The sequence below is a fragment of the Cervus elaphus genome, chromosome 1 (genome assembly GCF_910594005.1).
Source record: "Cervus elaphus chromosome 1, mCerEla1.1, whole genome shotgun sequence".
NCBI classification, from domain to species: Eukaryota; Metazoa; Chordata; class Mammalia; order Artiodactyla; family Cervidae; genus Cervus; species Cervus elaphus.
The window spans coordinates 22,163,370-22,181,690 of NC_057815.1; the positions used below are offsets into that span (position 1 = coordinate 22,163,370).

An 18,321-nucleotide genomic window follows, 5' to 3' on the forward strand; every position below is an offset into this window, starting at 1 on the left:
TATCTGCTCTGGGTGTCCACACTGATTAAATTTCTACTTAGTATTTTGTAGAAATAGTTTTAATGTATTAGTCTTCCACTCCATCATTTAAGTAGAAACTTAACTTCTACTTTCTTACTATTTTTATGCAAACTGGTTCACAGTAAGAGAGTTACACATTATCAAAAGAATTTTTTTCTAAGGAAAAAAATTCCTGGCTCATAAAACTTGGATAATTCTAGAAATTCTGGGTTGGTTGCTTGATTTAGTTAGCTAGCTGGCCAGCTATTGCTTATATTCCAAAAGCACGGATTTACAATGCAGACATGTAGTGATAAAAAGGGTTTTTATAACTTAGAATGATGGGATCTCTGGAGGCTACCTTATTCCTTATATGAAGGGTGTTGTTTCAAACGAGGGCATGGAAACCAGTAAGTACTGGCTTCTGTTTTTGTTGTACACCTTCCAGAAATTTTTGACTGAAGACTCAATGTACTGGAGCTCTTTCCACACAGAGCTAACTGATATTTGAAGAAAATTTTCATTTCTCCAACCAAGAAAAATATGATTTATCTTTTCCAAGCCTCACTCTTATTTTTAAATCTATGTATTTTCACTTGTGGAGAAGCTATACAAGACAACTGTGTGCATCATTCTACGGTAAGAATTTCAGCAATGTTATTTTAGCTAAGAAAGCATGATTATATAGTTTTTAAGATATATACTAGGTGTTTGACAAGATTAATTATAGCACTCAGTATAATTTATGGAAAAATTAAAGTGTTTATTTAGAAATGCTGAGACATGCTTAAATAATATTATTTTTAAACTTAGGAAACTATAAACTGAAGATTGCCTCTTAACACATTTCTTGTAAAAAATTGTTAAAGAAATTGCAGACCTAGGTTAAAAACCAGCCAACAACTTTCCACTTAACTTTAATAATGAAATATCTGGTAGGCAATGAAAAGTTCATTTTACTAAAAAAAAAAACTGTCCTATAAAGTTTCATACTTCAAACACAGTCTAATGCCTGGTTACTCAGGAAATTTTAAAATTTAAAATTAAAAAGTTGTTTTCAGAGCAATGTCAGAGTGATAGCTAAGACTGTATTCAATACTATGAGTAGATGGTGATTTGAATCTCTATAATTTAAATATTGGTTTATAATATTTAAATGTTATAAAATGTATTTATCACTATATCAATACCAAATTCCAAAGTTGAGGCAAGAATAAATTCTAAGAAAGCTACAGAAATATTAGTAAGAATTCTCTATGCTAAAAATTTAAGAATCTTATTTAGATCTAAAAAATATAGTTGTAAAATATAGCTGTTTTTGAAAACAGCTAATATGTCAATTGTAGGAGTATAGGGGAAAGAGCAAAAGTTAAAAGTAGATCTTTGTAGCAAAATGTATTTGGGGCAAATATCTTTTAAACTATGTGATTAGCTCTTTACCTTTCTCTCAATATCCATGTCAAAGATGACAGATCTTGTTATTATTTTATTTTAATTACAGTTATTTAAATCTTATAACTTCTACCAAAGAATGTTTTAATAATAAGAAACTGGTAATGTATGCTTTAACATTAAAAAAATCCAACAGTGTACCGATAAGAACTGATACATTTGGAATGACAGCTGTGATTGGCTTTTTTTTCTTTTTTTTTGAACATAGTAGTCTGTACTTTTTACTCTCCTAACCCCTATCTTGTCCCTCTCTCCTTCCTTGTCCCCACTGGTATTCAAAAGTTTATAGTTGGTTGTTAGCTTTTGATTTTAGTTTAATTTTTAAAAATGTATTTTATTGAAGTGTAGTTGATTTATAATGTTGTGTTAATTTCTGCTATACAGCAAAGTGATTCAGTTATATATGTTTATATCATACATATATAAAATAAGTATCCTTTTTCATATTCTTTTCCATTGTGGTTTATTATAAGATACTGAATATAGTTCCCTGCGCTACACAGTAGGACCTCATTGTTTATCCATTCTAGATATAACGTTGCTGGCTTTTTAAAATGACATCTGTTGTTGATTTTGCAAAGAAAAATTCCATTCTTTTTTTCTGTTATCATTATTGCTACCTTTTAAGTCTATGAATAATTTACCTTTCAAATCTGTAAATACTTTAGCTTATACAAAAGCGACAAATCTCTTACACATTTTCCCCTCAGCCCCACATCACAGTTCCTACAAATTGGTGGCTGAATGTCCTTCTGGCATAGAAATGTTGCAGGCTTCTCAGGGAACCTTCTTTGTATCCATTGAAGGAACTTCAAATGGCCTGATTCCTGAAAGAGGAAGGGCTCAGCACTGTATCACACAGGGAAATGTGAAACAGTCAAGGCCACAAAACCACTGTGATGGAGAGTAGGCCTTAAATGAATCCTTTTGGAATTGGAGTGGAAAAAAGAGAGCAAAAGATTTGTTTGTGGAAGTTTGAATTAACCAATTAATTATATGTTCTTTCTTTGTGTATGTCCTAAAATCTTATCTTTTTCTAGAGTCTTTTTTATGATATATTAGGTAATATGACATACTTCATATATTTTTTCTTATTTTTTTTTTAATATAAAGGATTCTCCAGGAGTTAACATTGTAGAAGATGAATCTAATACAAAAGGTGAAAGTAAAAGTAATGCTACTGTTTACAAAGAAGATTGTGGGGAATCATGTGATATTAAAACTAAAATTACACGAGAAGAAAAATATTTCATGTGTAGTAAGTATTAAAAATAGCTAGAATTAAAAAAGTATTTGGTTTATTATTTCTATGGTAGAGATGGAAAAATATACTTTAACATTTGTTGAGTCATTTAATATATATCCTGATCATCCTAGACTAGAGGTATATGTTTTGGGCACATAGTAGGTGCTTCACACCTAATTTACCTAATTGGTAAATGAATGATTCCTTCTTCTATGTTATATAGCCCAGTAACATCAACTGACCACAGAAGGCCCTGACACTATCAATTTGCCTAGGACTATTTTCTTAGTTCCATCTGAATCAATAGGAAATTTCACCTAAGTTTTGAGGGGGGAATTAATTAATATTGAATAACTGATACAATAGATATAATACAAATTCATAGCCAATATATGCAGCAAAGCATAAAAAATAAAGAATTTTAAAATCTTTATTTTTGTTTAAAACTATTTAGTAGCAGCACAGTAATTCTTATGATCTATTATATGTACCTAGGGGATGGGATGAGAAGGGGGATCAGAAGGGGAGGGGGTTCGGATCCAGTTCTTATAGGACTTTAACTCCTAGGTCAGAAAGTATAAAATGCTCACTTTATTGTGTTTAATTCTATGTGTAGCACAAATATCTCAGGCTTCTCAAACCAATGAGTGTAGGTTTAGATCCATTAAGACAAATGTCTAAATCCAGTGAGTATCTAATAGAAAGTGAGAGACTGAAAGTAAAAATGACAGGTGAAACTGAGTGAGGTAGATTTTAAGCTATCAAGAGTTATTATTGGGATTCTACTGCTAGAGTGAAATTTAGGAAAACAGAAATGACTAATTTTAAAAGAATAATTATGCAATAATAGGGGATTTCTTTTGTTATAAAGAATATCATCAGTATAATTGAATAAACTTGGATTAAGTCTGAGAAATACATGGTAATCAATGCATAATTCCTGATTTTGATGGTTGTGTTGGAGAGAATGTCTTTGGTGTAAAATACACTGAAATATCTAGAGGCATCATGGTGGCATGCTCTCAAAAGAAGAAAAAGTTCTTCACACTGTTCTTACAACTATTCTATAAGTAAGATTGTTTTAAAAAACATTTTTAAAAAGAAAAAATACATAGTAAGAAAGTTCAACCAGAAACCAACCTGTTAAATCTTTTCACTGAGGTTTATTACAAGTGTATATGCTTATGTGTTTGCATTTTCTTTATACAAAAATATAGCATTAATAGAAAAAAATTAAAAGAAAGATTTACTTTAGAAATTAACTTTCATGATACAGAATTATTGCCTTTTACTTTCTTATGTAGTAAGAATGGATGAATGTTTGACCTCCTGCTTCTTTCTCTCTCATAAAGTGAGAATTGATATTCAGAATGTTGTCTCTCATTTACATCAGATTAAATTAGGAGGTACTGAAACAATTGTTTTCTTGGTTAATCTTTAGTTAAACAAAAAAGTACTAAGTAGAATATGCAACTCTATGTATTTAGTTAGTTTGAGATATTATTGCGTTTACATATTTACATATTTATCCAAAATCATTTAAAAATTCTTTTTTACTGTAGTTACTTTCTATAACAATATAACATTTAGCAAACCCATTTTATTATGATTTAAGGGAATTTGCAAAATTCTATTGTTTCTTATACACGAAGTACCAAAAAACTACTAAGAAACATGATGGATGAGCAGCAAGCTTCCTTGGATTATTTAATTAATCAGGTATGGCTTTTTTTTTTTTTGGATTGTGCCCTTATTGTACGTATACATTGGTATAGTTAGCTAGAAGTATAGTTGTTTGATTTTTTTCATGTCCAGAAATCTATTTAGTGCTTACTGTGTCAGAGACACCATAGTAAAGTGCAGGCAAACAGAAAGCAATAACCAAAAAAGGGTCTTCACTTAAAGCTTATTCAGTCTGTTCAGGGGGGCTGGGGGTGGGGCAGAAAAATGGATTGAAAATGTTGTGAATGCTGTTAGAAAGATGCACAAAGGAAATTCAAAATCTGAGCTGTGGGAAATTTCCCCAGATTACAGAGATTATGAACTGAGTCATGAAAGATGGATAAATACTTCAAAGGTCACACAAAGTTTGGGTAAGAAGACTAAGAGCAGGACGTTCCATTCTTGGGGAACTGCTTGAAGTGGTGCAGGGGCGGAGTGACTGGTGAGGTAGAGGGTGTGTAAGGAAAACTGACTCAAAGAAATAGGAACTAAATCATGCCCCACCAGGGAGTCATCGAAGTGCTGAGCAGGGAAATGCAATGACTAGACGGGCATCTGGTGTGGAGGATGGCTTGAGGAAGGGCAAATAACAAACCACAGCAAAGGGGCAGACAAGATACAAAGAGCAGATCTGCAAGAGTAGTCAGATATAGAAATGGGCAGATGAAGGCCGTGTTCAAGGGAAAACGGTGCAAAATGTAATGATTGCTGTTTAACGCTACTGCTTTCTTATAGCAGTGAGGAATTCAAAAGAAGGATGGGCATTATATATATTTCAAAGCTGGATTTATAAGAGGCTTAGCGATATCAGTTACAGAATTCAGCTAAAAAGGTTTTGTTGCAATACATATTTGCTTAAATATATGCCTGTGTGTTTAGGTTAATGAGCTCATGAATCGAGTTCTCCTTTTGACAACAGAAGTTTTTAGAAAACAGCTGGATACTTTTCCTCACAGGCCAGTTCAGTCACATGGTGAGAACTTTTGTATTTCAGCCTTTTCATATTTGTCTTTTGCTACTTAAAAATTTCATGGACAGGTTGGTGCATTTAGAACTTTTGTTTAAAAAATATAGCTCTTTATCATCTAACAGGCTGGAGGAGTAGCACCTGCCATTAAGCAAATTTCGGTACAGACAATACATACTTTTCTGAATTGGCAAACTTTTCTGACCATTTGAAAGTCATGGCTATAGATAGATATTCAGAATCTGTTGAAAATAGAATAGTTTTATTAATATGTAACAGAATGTAGGCTCTCCTTTTACATTTTAGTAATAATCAGTCTTTGCTTAGAAGAAAAGGTCTCAGAATTCCTCCCACCTATAAAAAGTATTTTTGACATGCTTGAGATGTTTCAAATTAGAACATAAAATTTGAAGAAGAAGCTTGATCCAGAAAGAAACTGGAATGTAGCTCTTTTGATGCTAAAATACAATATAATGGTACAGTAACTCCTAAAGGAATAGGTTTCTAATAAAAATGCCCTATATATCTTACAGTTGTGAATTAATACCAAAGTTTCAAAGCAAATAAATGTTTATTGACGGCCTAGTAAGTGATCTTTCTTTTTTCCTTGCAAAGAGAAGGAAATAAACTATTACTGAGATCATTTATGTGTCAGGTACTATGACAGGCACTTTAACCTGTTATTCTGTTATTTTTTATTATGTTATTTTACCTCATTTGTGAGTAGTGAAGAGAGTGTAACATGATGGTCATGAGCATGGACTCTGGTGTCAGATCATTTGTCTTCAAATCCCCGATCCACTGTTTCCTGATATCAGTTTCCTCATCAGGAAACTAATAGTCTCCTCTGTCCATGGAATTCTCCAGTCAAGAATACTGGACTGGGTTGTCATTTCCTCCTAAGGGGAATCTTCCCAACCCAGAGATTAAACCTGGGTCTCCTGCATTGCAGGCAGATTCTTTATCATCTGAGTCACCAGGGAAGCCGGAACTTATAGTACCTACCTTGACTGTTTCTTGTGAGACTTAAATGAGTAAATACATCAAAATCTCCTAAAGTATTGCCTGAGCATAAGACAGTATAAGAATTTGCTATGATGATGATTATCATCAGCTAAGGAATATGGAGTCCAGAAAAATCTAAACAATCTGTTCACATTTATTTTGATGGTGATGGCAAAGCAGATACTCTATCACAGATTAATCCTTCGCTGTAAGCTTCTATCATTTCTCTAAGCATAAGTTTATCATAAAAATATCTCTTCGCAACTCAGAAGAAAGGCAACAAATCTATATCTTCTGGAAGTAAAGGGGGAAGCAAACAATTTTTTACAGCTAACTTTTTGTAGATGATATTTTCTGCATATTTACTGTGTGCTAGGCACTGTGCTAAGTGCTTTACATAATGTCTTATATGTATATTGTCAGAATAACACTATGAAGTAGGTAGTTTATTATTATAACAATATTGCACATGAAGAAAAGTAGTTAAGAAACTTAGCTAATAGTTCTGACTAGTAAAGAGTAGAACTAACCTCTAACCCAAGCTTCTGGCTCTGAAGTCTCAGGTTTTGATATGTTTGTTCTCTGGGTGATTGATATTGTAAGATTAAATTTATTTTATTATATTTATAGGAGATAAATATAATATCTGAGTTTCCTGGTAGCTCAGATGGTAAAGCGTCTGCCTACAATGTGGGAGACCTGGGTTCGATCCCTGGGTTGGGAAGATTCCCTGGAGAAGGAAATGGCAACCCACTCCAGTATTCTTGCCTGGAAAATCCCATGGACTGAGGATCCTGCTAGGCTACAGTCCATGGGGTCACAAAGAGTCGGACATGACTGAGCGACAACACTTCACACTTCAGGAGATAATACAAAGTAAAGCATCTAGAGTAAAATGTGGCATCATATCCACATAATAGTTATGTTTACAATCCCCTGGAAAGTGGAATGCTTTAGAGAAGGTGATTATAGACTGCTACACTTCTAGCTATTGTCAACAGAGCAGGCTTTAGCCCCAGCATCAATTCCTCTGGCGAAGAACATGATCCCACTTTTCTCTCCCCTTGCTCGTTTTTAATGGGGGCCCCAATACACCAGAATATCTGAAGTTTCAAATAGTGGAGAAAGGATGTGTCAATAGTAGCTAGCCTACTTATTCTTTTGGATTTTCTCCTTGTCATCATTACAGATTTCTGTTACATATTATGTTTCCAAGATAAGCCTAGATTTCTGAAAATACATTGTTTATTGAACAGGAGACTGTATAATTGTAAAATATATTAAATAAATGTTGATACCAACTGGGCAAATAATAACAGTGAGCTATCAGTGAAGGTTTATTGCAGCATAAATTATTTAGTCCCAGTTCCTCTGTTCATCTAGATTCTTATTTTTAATGATGAGATTATTTTTCTTTTTAAGAAGTTAAAACATCATATCATTGTTGTTGTTGTTCAGTTGCTTAGTCATGGACCGCATGACTTGTGGACCTCATGGACTGCAGCATGCCAGGCTTTCCTGTCCATCACCATCTCCTGGAGCTTGCTTAAACTCATGTCCATTGAGTTGGTGATGCCATCCAGCCATTTCATCCTCTGTTGTTCCCTTCTCCTCCTGCCTTCTATCTTTCCCAGCATCAGGGTCTATTCCAATGAGTTGGCTCTTCGCATCAGGTGGCCAAAGTATTGGTGCTTCAGCTTCAGTGTCAGTCCTCCCAATGAATATTCAGGGCTGATTTCCTTTAGGGTTAACTGGTTTGATCTCTTTGCTGCCCACGGGACTCTCAGGAGTCTTCTCCAACACCACACTTCTAAAGCATTAATTCTTCGGTGCTCAGCTTTCTTTATAGTCCAACTGTCACATCCATACATGACTACTGGAAAAACCATAGTTTTGACTATTACAGATCTTTGTTGGCAAAGTAATGTCTCTGCTTTTTAATATGCTGTCTAGATTTGTCATAGCTTTTCTTCCAAGGAGCAAGTGTCTTTTAGTTTCATGGCTCCAGTCACCATCTGCAGTGATTTTGCAGCCCAAGAAAATAAAGTCTGTCACTGTTTCCATTGTTTCCCCATCTATATTCCATGAAGTGATGAGACTGGATGCCATGATCTTAGTTTTCTGAATGTTGAGTTTTAAGCTAACTTCTTCACTCTCCTCTTTCACTTTCATAAAGAGGCTCTTTAGTTCCTCTTCGCTTTCTGCTATAAGGATGATGTCATCTGCATATTTGAGGTTATTGATATTTCTCCTAGCAATCTTGCTTCCAGCTTGTGCTTTATTCAGCCTGGTGTTTCTCATGATGTACTCTGCATACAAGTTAAATTAGCATATCATTAATGAACATTTTAATAATAATTTCACATAACACTGTCAATTCTTTATAATAAAATGATTAAGTCTTAAATGTATATGTGGAAATATCCTAAATAACTAATTTTACTTTTCTAGGTCTAGATTGTACTGATATTAAAGATACCATTGGTTCTGTCACCAAAACACCAAGTGGTTTGTACATAATCCATCCAGAAGGCGCTAGTCACCCATTTGAGGTAAAGTTTTCTCTTATTACATATGGAATAGGATTGGCATCTAATCTGTTTAAATAATATTAGTTTTAGTTGTTTTATTATTTTATTTCTTCTTAAACATTTTCAAATAAACTATTATAGGTTCCAGTTTCAAAAGTTTTGTTTTCTGGGATTCTTTGCCCAAACCACAAACCAGTAAAAGAATCAGAGTGTCTTTCACTTTTCTATTTGAGTGTTTCTGGTTACATTCTTTAAAGTGAGTCCATTTGGTGCTAATTCTTATCCTTACAGTAGATGAAATTATGCAAAATAAATACTTATTTGCTTTAATTAGCTTATGGATATTAAAAAATAATGGTGTACTTTGTCTTGGAACTTGATAAAAATACTTTAATTTCTCTTCCTACACATGGATATACTTTGTTTGGATGGTAAATGACTTTTTGTGATTGTATAAAAAATTAATAATTTAAAAAACCTTTCACTAAATTGTGAGAAAGATTGAGAAGCTGATCCATTTCTTAAAATGCATAAAATAAATTACTCATATCTATCCTTAGTAGTTCTCTACCATGATTTCTAGAGGTAGTTTCAACTCAAAATTATGTATTATTAAAACTATATGTTATTATATATTGTATATTAATATTATATATATAATTTTCTGGTTACATTTTTGTGCATAAGAAAGGTTGTAATATGAATATCATACCTTATTAATAGTCTTTATTACACAATAAAATTTTTCTAAGTAGATACTACCAGTTTCTCATCTCAGTTACTAACATTTCCTGACATCTATTAAAAGGATGTCAAAAATTGGGAATTAAGTGGGAAATAATTTTAAATTACCTAAATTATCTCACCTACAGATTCAGAAATGGGCCTGAACAGATGTGGAAAGGGGAGGCTTCTAATTTTGTGAAGAGTGGGACGCATAATTACCTCTTTTGTGGGAAAGTGTTGGTTCCCTACCTTCCTCCACACTGCCTTTTTCTGTCTGTGTGTGGGAAGTTGCTGATGGGGAGGATTGCTCTGATTTTCTTGCTTTGTCACTTCCATGAGTCCTCCCTGGTGATCCTCTTAAGGGCATTTAACAGAGCACCACAGATGCATCTATAAGTGCCTGTTGAGACGTGGCATGCGCTAAGTTGCTTCAGTCACCTCTGACTCTTTGCAACCCCATGGACTGTAGCCCACCAGGCTTCTCCCTCCATGGGATTCTGCAGGCAAGGATACTGGAGTGTGTTGCCTTGCCCTCCTCCAGGGGATCTTCCTGACCCAGGGATCGAACCTGCTTCTCTTATGTCTCCTGCAATGGCAGATGGGTTCTTTGCCACTAGCGCCACCTGCGAAGACCCATAGATGAGGCTTAGACCATGCTTTTCTGTCTGAAAATCTCAAACTGAACATGGGCCATGCAGGCTACGGAGAAAAAAAGCAATCAAAGACAAACACACAGGCATATTTGACATTGTTTTAAAAATCAGCATTTTAATTAAAAGGAAAAGTTACTTATAAAGAAATGTATCACTCTGCCACATCAGATGGATGTCATTTGTTTTTGTTGTTGTTCAGTTGCTAAGTCATGTCTGACTCTGCGACCCTATGAACTGCAGCACACCAGGCTCCTCTGTCCTCCGCTGTCTCACAGAGTTTGCTCGGATTCATATCCATTGAATCGATGATGCTCCCGCCTCTGTCTCCTTTGCCTTCAGTCTTTCCCAGCATCAGGGTCTTTTCCAATGAGTCAGCTCCTCACATCATGTAGCCAAAGTAATGGAGCTTTAGCTTCAGCATCAGTCCTTCCAATGAATATTCAGGGTTGATTTCCTTTAGAACTGACTGGTTTCATCTCCTTGAGGTCCAAGGACTCTCAAGAGCCTTCTCCAGTACCAGAATTCAAAAGCATCTGTTCTTCAGCACTCAGCCTTCCTTATGGTCCAACTCTCACCTGTACATGACTACTGGAAAAACCATAACCTTGACTATATGCACTTTTGTTGGCAAAGTGATGTCTCTGCTTTTTAATATGCTGTCTAGGTTAGGTTTGTCAAAGTTTTCCTCCCAAGGAGCAAGCATGTTTTAATTTCATGGCTGCATTCCCTGTCCACAGTGATTTTGGAGCCCAAGAAAATTAAATCTGTCACTTTTATTACTGTAAAGTCTGTCACTATTATTACTCAACTGAAAAATATTTATAAAGTAGAGGAATAAGAGCCTTAAAATGCAACAAACACATATATTGACTGACTCAGGGACTGCAGTTAGGTTTGTTTTATAACAAATTGTATTATTTCTTGAGATTTTTAAAAAATCTGAATATTTTAATGACATACTTTGGAACTTTCAGTGGCAGTATCTTCTCTTTCTCTAGGCTTAGGGTGAAGTACGGGATTCCCTAATAGCTCAGTTGGTAAAGAATCCGCCTGCAATGCAGGAGACCCCAGTTCAATTTCTCGGTCAGGAAGATCAGCTGGAGAAGGGATGGGCTACCCACTCCAGTATTCTTGGGCTTCCCTTGTGGCTCAGCTGGTAAAGAATCTGCCTTCAATGCAGGAGACCTGGGTTCGATCCGTAGGTTGGGAAAGTCCCCTGGAGAAGGGAAAGGCTACTCACTCCAGCAATCTGGCCTGGAGAATTCCAAGGACTATAAAGTCCATGGGGTCGCAAAGAGTCGGACATGACTGAGCAACTTGCACAAGCATGAAGTATGAGTTTTATATCAAAGAATGAAAATAATAGCATTTTTTTTTTCTGGATTTATTTTAGGTTATGTGTGACATGGATTACAGAGGAGGTGGATGGACTGTGATACAGAAAAGGATCGATGGGATAATTGATTTTCAAAAGCTGTGGTGTGATTATCTGGATGGATTTGGTGACCTCTTAGGTCAAATTTTATTCATTTCTCCTCTTTTTTCTTCTTTTTGGTATTATGCCTATAGACTGTCTGTATTGGTCAAATTATTAGTAAAAATAGCAAATCCTATGAATATAAAAATATGACTTCAACTCTGCTCATTAGCCACTTTATTTAAAATAATTAGGTCTTCAGTTGGGATCTAGATATCTTTATTTTTAGATGCCTGTTGAAATGTGATTTGACTGAAAATTATAAGTTGGGTATTTATTAAGTATTGCTTATACACCCAGCAGAATTCTGGCAGATGGTCAATAGTTATTTGTAGAATTAAAAACTGAATGAAAAGGGACCTTGAAATTCTTGAGATTTGTGCTGTGTCTGTACAAACAAATGAAATGGAAATTTGGGGTACATTGTGTACAGCTCAGATAATGTGAACTGAGAGTAGTGATTTATAAAAGCATCAGTAAAAATCACTATGCTCAAAATTTGGAAAATGGAAACCCCACATGAACTGTAAAATCTGTTCCCAATATTCCATGGCAACATCACTTTGGCTGTTGAACAGAAACATTAGTATTTCTGAACACTGCAGAATTTTACATTAATTGGAACATTTGCAGGTGACTTTGATCATTTTTATGCTATTATTTTTAGTTGCTATTGTTATAACTTAAAATATTTGACATCCCATAAGGATCCTTGTCATTCAAGAATTTAGTAAGTGGTGGTGTTGGTCCTACTGCTAAAAACCCTATTGCATGTCAGTGAGGTTAGAAAGTGTGTGAAATATAATAAAATGTCACAAAGAAGGCCAAATAGCTGCCATACTACGGAGTGCAGTTGATATACTTGTGTTTTCTCAGCATTACCTCCAATTTCCCAACAAGTGTGGCCATCTGAATCGAGCAGTCATAGATCTGCATACTCTAAATTGTTATCGTCCTTACATAATCCTTATTTCTGTAGGTAGATAATTTTAGTTTTAACGGAAAATGTCTTCAGGCAGATATACTTTGGTAAACAGGCTGCTTTGTACTTGGCCTATTAAAGAAATAAATGGTATTAAGGAAAGTCTCTTAAGTTACACGTGGGGTTAGGATATAGGGGAAGTATAGCAAGGACATTTAATTGGAGTGTCAGACTAGGAGAAACCAAGCGGTCCCGTCTTACTTGTTCGTCTTTCTCACTTCCTATCATCCTTTCTTCCTCTAATTCTTCAGAATACTCTTTAGTTCTAGGTGGGTATGCAGCTAAAATGCTCCTGTAAGCCCTTGAGGGTGACTTAATGTCTTAGCTATAGTTTTAAGAGTCTGAATGCTGTCACATCGTCCCCAGCTCTTTGAAGTTCATTTTATTAGACCTTACTTCCTTTGGTAATTTCATGATTCAGGCAGAGGGATGTACTTCAGAGCAGGAGTGTCCCCATTTAGGCCATGGCAGTGAATAGAGGGAGGTAGAAAGCCAAGGGCTAGAACATGCAAGTATGCAGTGTGTATTACGGAGTTTAAGAATTCATCCTGGATCTACAATCATCTTGGAAATACAGACCCTAGCCTGGGGATATTCTGGTGTTTCTACCTTACATTTTCATTCATTCAGAGGTAACTGACAAGCTGTGTTATAACAAATATTAGTTCACAAAACATTATTCTCAAAGACAGAGAGAGAATAATTTCTATTGAGCACTTTCAGGAAATACTTCTTTAGGAGTTGCTGATTTGGAGGTTAAACCTCTTACATTTACTGGTACACATCATTTTGTTACCTGCCATAATATTTGAACTGGTAGTTTTTGTTGATATGCCTTAAGGTAGAACTTGACTTTTTACCTAATTATTAAATGATTTTTTGAATTTAATTTAGGCAGATAAAAAATGAAACAGTTATATATATAACTGTTTCATTTTTTACAAATGATATATATATATATCATATATATATATATAAAACTGCTTTGCTTGGTCTAGTAAAGCAGAAGTGGGAAGATATACACACACACACACACACATATATATATATATATATATATATATATTGGCAAATTAGGCACACAGTGATAATTTGAGCTAGGGCCATCTAGTCCCTCAAATAATTTATGTGCACCATCTCAGAGTTATTGAAACACCAAACAACATCAAGCACTTAATAATACAGGGTTATTCCAATAATACAGAGTTATTCTAAATATGCTGTAACATATTTGAAAAAACATTTTTTCAACAGGAGAATTTTGGCTAGGACTGAAAAAGACTTTTTATATAGTGAATCAGAAGAATACCAGTTTTATGCTGCATGTGGCACTGGAATCTGAAGATGACACATTAGCTTATGCATCATATGATGATTTTTGGATAGAGGATGAAACAAAATTTTTTAAAATGCACTTAGGACGATATTCAGGAAATGCCGGTAAGTTTTTTATTCCTAAAATTATCCAAAAGATTAAAATCTAGCTGAGTCAATATTAGATGAAGATAAAAAGTAATATATTTACTTTGGCATATATATATATACATATATATATATATGTATATATATATAGATGTAATTGTTGACAGATTAAGAATAAGAAAACTGGCCAAGTCTTGAATTTTGAAACTCTGCTGTGATGGTTGCATCATCTTGTGGTTTTAAACTGCTTTACACACTGTAAAACAATTTGCCATATGTAATCTCAATTGATTCTTTAGATAGAGATTCTGTGGGATAGTCTGGGAAGGCATCATTTCCATTTTCATGTTCTGAGAGGCCGGCATTTAGAAGTCTTAGAATGTTAGAGCTGATCTTCACTCTTCTCGCTTCACAGGTGAAGAAAGATTAAGTGACTTCCCGGAATTGCCAGCTCATGACATCTGAGCCGTGGCAAGGACCGAGGCTGATAGAACAGCTAGTTTAATGGGTTTTTAAGGGTCTATATTTCAGTGCATCTACTCTTTCCCCCAAAATTTATATTTGTTATCACTTTAAAATACTTGATGTTAAATTTATATTTTGATGTTGACATTTTAAACTTGAGTTAGTATCAAATTTAGCTCTTCTGTTGATTGCTCATCATGATTCTTATTCAGTAGGTATGATTAGTGTTAGAAATCCAAAAATAAATGAGTTGTGCTTCCAGCTCTTTAACTGATCACAATATGGGGGGGGGCGGGGATTAAATAGAACTGAAAACAGACTAGAACAGAATACTGGTACAGCTTTGGAGGTTAAGAGGGAGAGAAGGATTCCGACTGATTGCATCCAGGAAATCTTCATGGAAGGGTGATTTTCAACGAAGAATTAATGTTAGATTCAACCTGGGATGCTTTTTGAAAGTACATACTTGTGCAGAATCTGATTCAGTAAGTTTGAGCCCAGGTATTTGTATCAACTAGATGGATATATAGCATCCTTATAGCTGAGAATCACTGATTTGTATTTGGAGGAGTGGATGGCATTTGGGCAAATGGATGTAGGCAAAGAGAACAGTTTGAGACAAGGCACAGAAATGGAGAACACACTAGTGAATGTCAGATAAAGGGGATAGAGCAGCGGTGGGGCAGGATGGTGTGTGGTGAAGGAGCAACACAGATCCCTGCGATAAGAGAATGTACAACAAAGTTTACATTACCCTTTCATGATTCAAAGATTCAGAAAAAATTCCAATGTTTAAAAAGTGCCATATCATGCTATATACAGGATTTCTTTGGACAAAAAGGAAAAGAGAGAACACAAAATGGGCTAGTTGATAAAGACATATTAAGGGAACTCTATTTGGCATTTCTTTCCTAAAGTGAGATATATTTTCATGTTTCATTTGTTTTTAAAAAATACGAAAGAAACTATCATTCAATTCATACTGCTACTGTTTGGTCCTTTTATACAGTTAGCAAAGATGTAATAGTTTTCAATTTAACTGATAATATGCAGAGTTTTACCTAGGCCATCACAGACCTCTGTAATTTGTGCCCTTAAATGTACACTTGTGGAGAAGGGCATGGCAACCCACTCCAGGACTCTTGCCTGGAGAATCCTATGGACAGAGGGCTACAGTCCATAGCGTTGCAGAGAGTTGGACACAACTGAAGCAACTTGGCACGCATGCAATGTCCACTTGAAGATGTTTATTATGTTGAGAAATTCATTACCAGATTTTGGCCTATTGCTCCTGGAGGAGAGATTTTAATCTGATATCTAGTAAAAAGTAATTTAAGCCTTAGTTTTAGATGCAATGCTTTTTCACTATTGGTTGGTAAAGGTTGATTAAAATTACAAAAAGTGCCTTTAAATTTAGTCATTAAAAAAATCTATTTTACCCAGGTGATGCATTCCGGGGCTTCAGAAAAGAAGATAATCAAAATGCAATGCCTTTCAGCACACCAGATGTTGATAATGATGGATGTCGTCCTGCATGCTTCATCAGTGATCAGTCTGTGAAGAGCTGCAGCCACCTCAGTAACAATACCGGCTGGTGGTTCAGCCAGTGTGGTCTCGCAAATCTGAATGGCATTCATCACTTCTCTGGAAAGTTGCTTACAACTGGAATTCGATGGGACACGTGGACTAAAAACAACTCACCTGTCAAGATTAAATCTGTTTCAATGAAAATTAGAAGAACTTACAATCCATATTTTAAATAATCTCATTAAAAATTTTAATGCTATTTTTGATAATATATAAAAGATTCTACATAGTTCTCTTTTTACTGAGTGTTTTAAGCACATTTGCCAAAATTTAACCATAGATGACATTTAGGTATTATGAATCTAATTAGAAATCTTTAATTTTGTAAGGTTTTAATAAAGGAAAACATGGCTCAGTGTATGCTTTTACTACTAGCTATATTAGTAATATATAATAAAATTTGTTTTGAGTGAATTACAACTTGTCTACCTGAAATCTATTGTCCTTTTAAAGGATTTTCCCTTTTCTTTAAAGCATATATAACCATAGTAGATTGTTAGGAAAATTAAAAAGGCATTATATTTATTGCTATATTTATTTGAAATAGCTACCCATATAATCCACAGATAATTTCTATAGAAGACAATCATATGGAATAATTTTGTGCAGATTAATATATAAACTTCACATGGTTTAAAAACCTAACTATTTCTGAGTGACTCCATAATATTTTACAGTTAATAAGAGTTTGCTGCAAAAATAAAGTCTTCCTTGTTTTCTTATTTTATTATGGCTAATAAATTTACTCTCATTTGTAATAAACTGACTATACATTTGTATCCTGAGCAGATGAATTCTGCTGGTGGCTTCTCTGGTAGCTCAGTAGGTAAACAATCTGGCTGCAACACAGGAGACCAGGGTTTGATCCCTGGGTTGGGAAGATTCCCTGGAAAAGGAAAAGGCAATCCACTCAGTATTCTGGCCTGGAAAATCCCATAGATACGGGAAAATCCTATATCCTTTCCTCCTCATAGGAGAGAGGAGCCTGATAGGCTACAGTCCATGGAGTCACAAGAGTTGGACACAACTAAACTACCAGTTGCATTTTAAAACACATTTGTATCTTAACTCTTTTTCAGCCAACAGGCATGGTGTGAACTTTAAGTGAAGAAGAAAGAGCAATGAATCAGTGGGTTAGAGGTGGCTCTAGGAGCAAGCTTATCCCTTCTACTTTTTCATGAAGTTGAAAGGAGTTGGAATGGTTAGGCTTCTATAGGAAAACATAGCAAGGAATATGCTGGACCAAATTTCAATTAATTAAGAAAATTAGGGTTGAACGGAAAAGTACTTTGTCCAGAGTTAGGATTATACAATGTACAAAGGAGGGTAGAAGTATCTGAAAAATGAGGTGAGAGGAGGTGTGAACTACAGGCAAAGACAAGTATCTTGTGATATCACTTATATGGGGAATATTAAAAAAATGGTACAAATGAACTCATTTCCAAAACAGAAATAGAGACACAGATGTAGGAAACACGCTTATGGTTACCAAGGGGGAAAGGGTAGGGATAAATTGGGAGATTGGGAATGACTTATACATGTTACTATACATAAAACAAATAACTATTAAGAACTACTATATAGCACTATTCTATATACAGGATCTTCCCTGTAGCTCAGACGGTGAAGAATCCCATGGACAGAGAAGCCTGGCGGGCCACAGTCCATGGGGTGGCAGAGTCGGACATAACAAAGTGACTAACTCTACACTACTATATAGCATAGGGAACTCTACTCAATACTCTGTAATAGCTTATATGAGAAAAGAATCTAAAAAAGTGGATATATGTTATGTCTAAATGACTAACTTTGCTGTACGGCAGAAAACAACATAATATTGTAAATCAGCTATGTTGCTTTGTTGTTTAGCTGCTAAGTCATGTCCGACTCTTTGAGACCACATGAACTGTAGCCTGCCAGGCTCCTCCATCTGTGGGATTTCCCAGGCAAGACTACTGGAGTGATTTTGCATTTCCTTCCCATTTGATCCCAGCCCGGTGATGAAGCCCACATCTCCTGCTTTGCAATTGGATTCTTTACCACATTATGAAGGTATTATGAAGTCCAGCAAAAGGCTTAACTTGAT

The 18,321-nt window shown here is 35.0% G+C and overlaps 1 protein-coding gene across 1 annotated transcript; it reads left to right on the plus strand.

Annotated features, from left to right (window-relative positions):
- The first annotated feature begins 267 nt into the window (after positions 1–267).
- Positions 268–17,020, plus strand: ANGPTL5 (angiopoietin like 5). The gene is made up of 8 exons (XM_043896298.1): positions 268–639; positions 2,566–2,710; positions 4,314–4,417; positions 5,300–5,393; positions 8,844–8,944; positions 11,696–11,816; positions 14,016–14,201; positions 16,092–17,020. Exons 1-8 carry the CDS (start codon positions 544–546, stop codon positions 16,409–16,411), a joined length of 1,167 nt encoding a protein of 388 aa, XP_043752233.1. The 5' UTR covers positions 268–543; the 3' UTR covers positions 16,412–17,020.
- Positions 17,021–18,321: the final 1,301 nt, after the last annotated feature.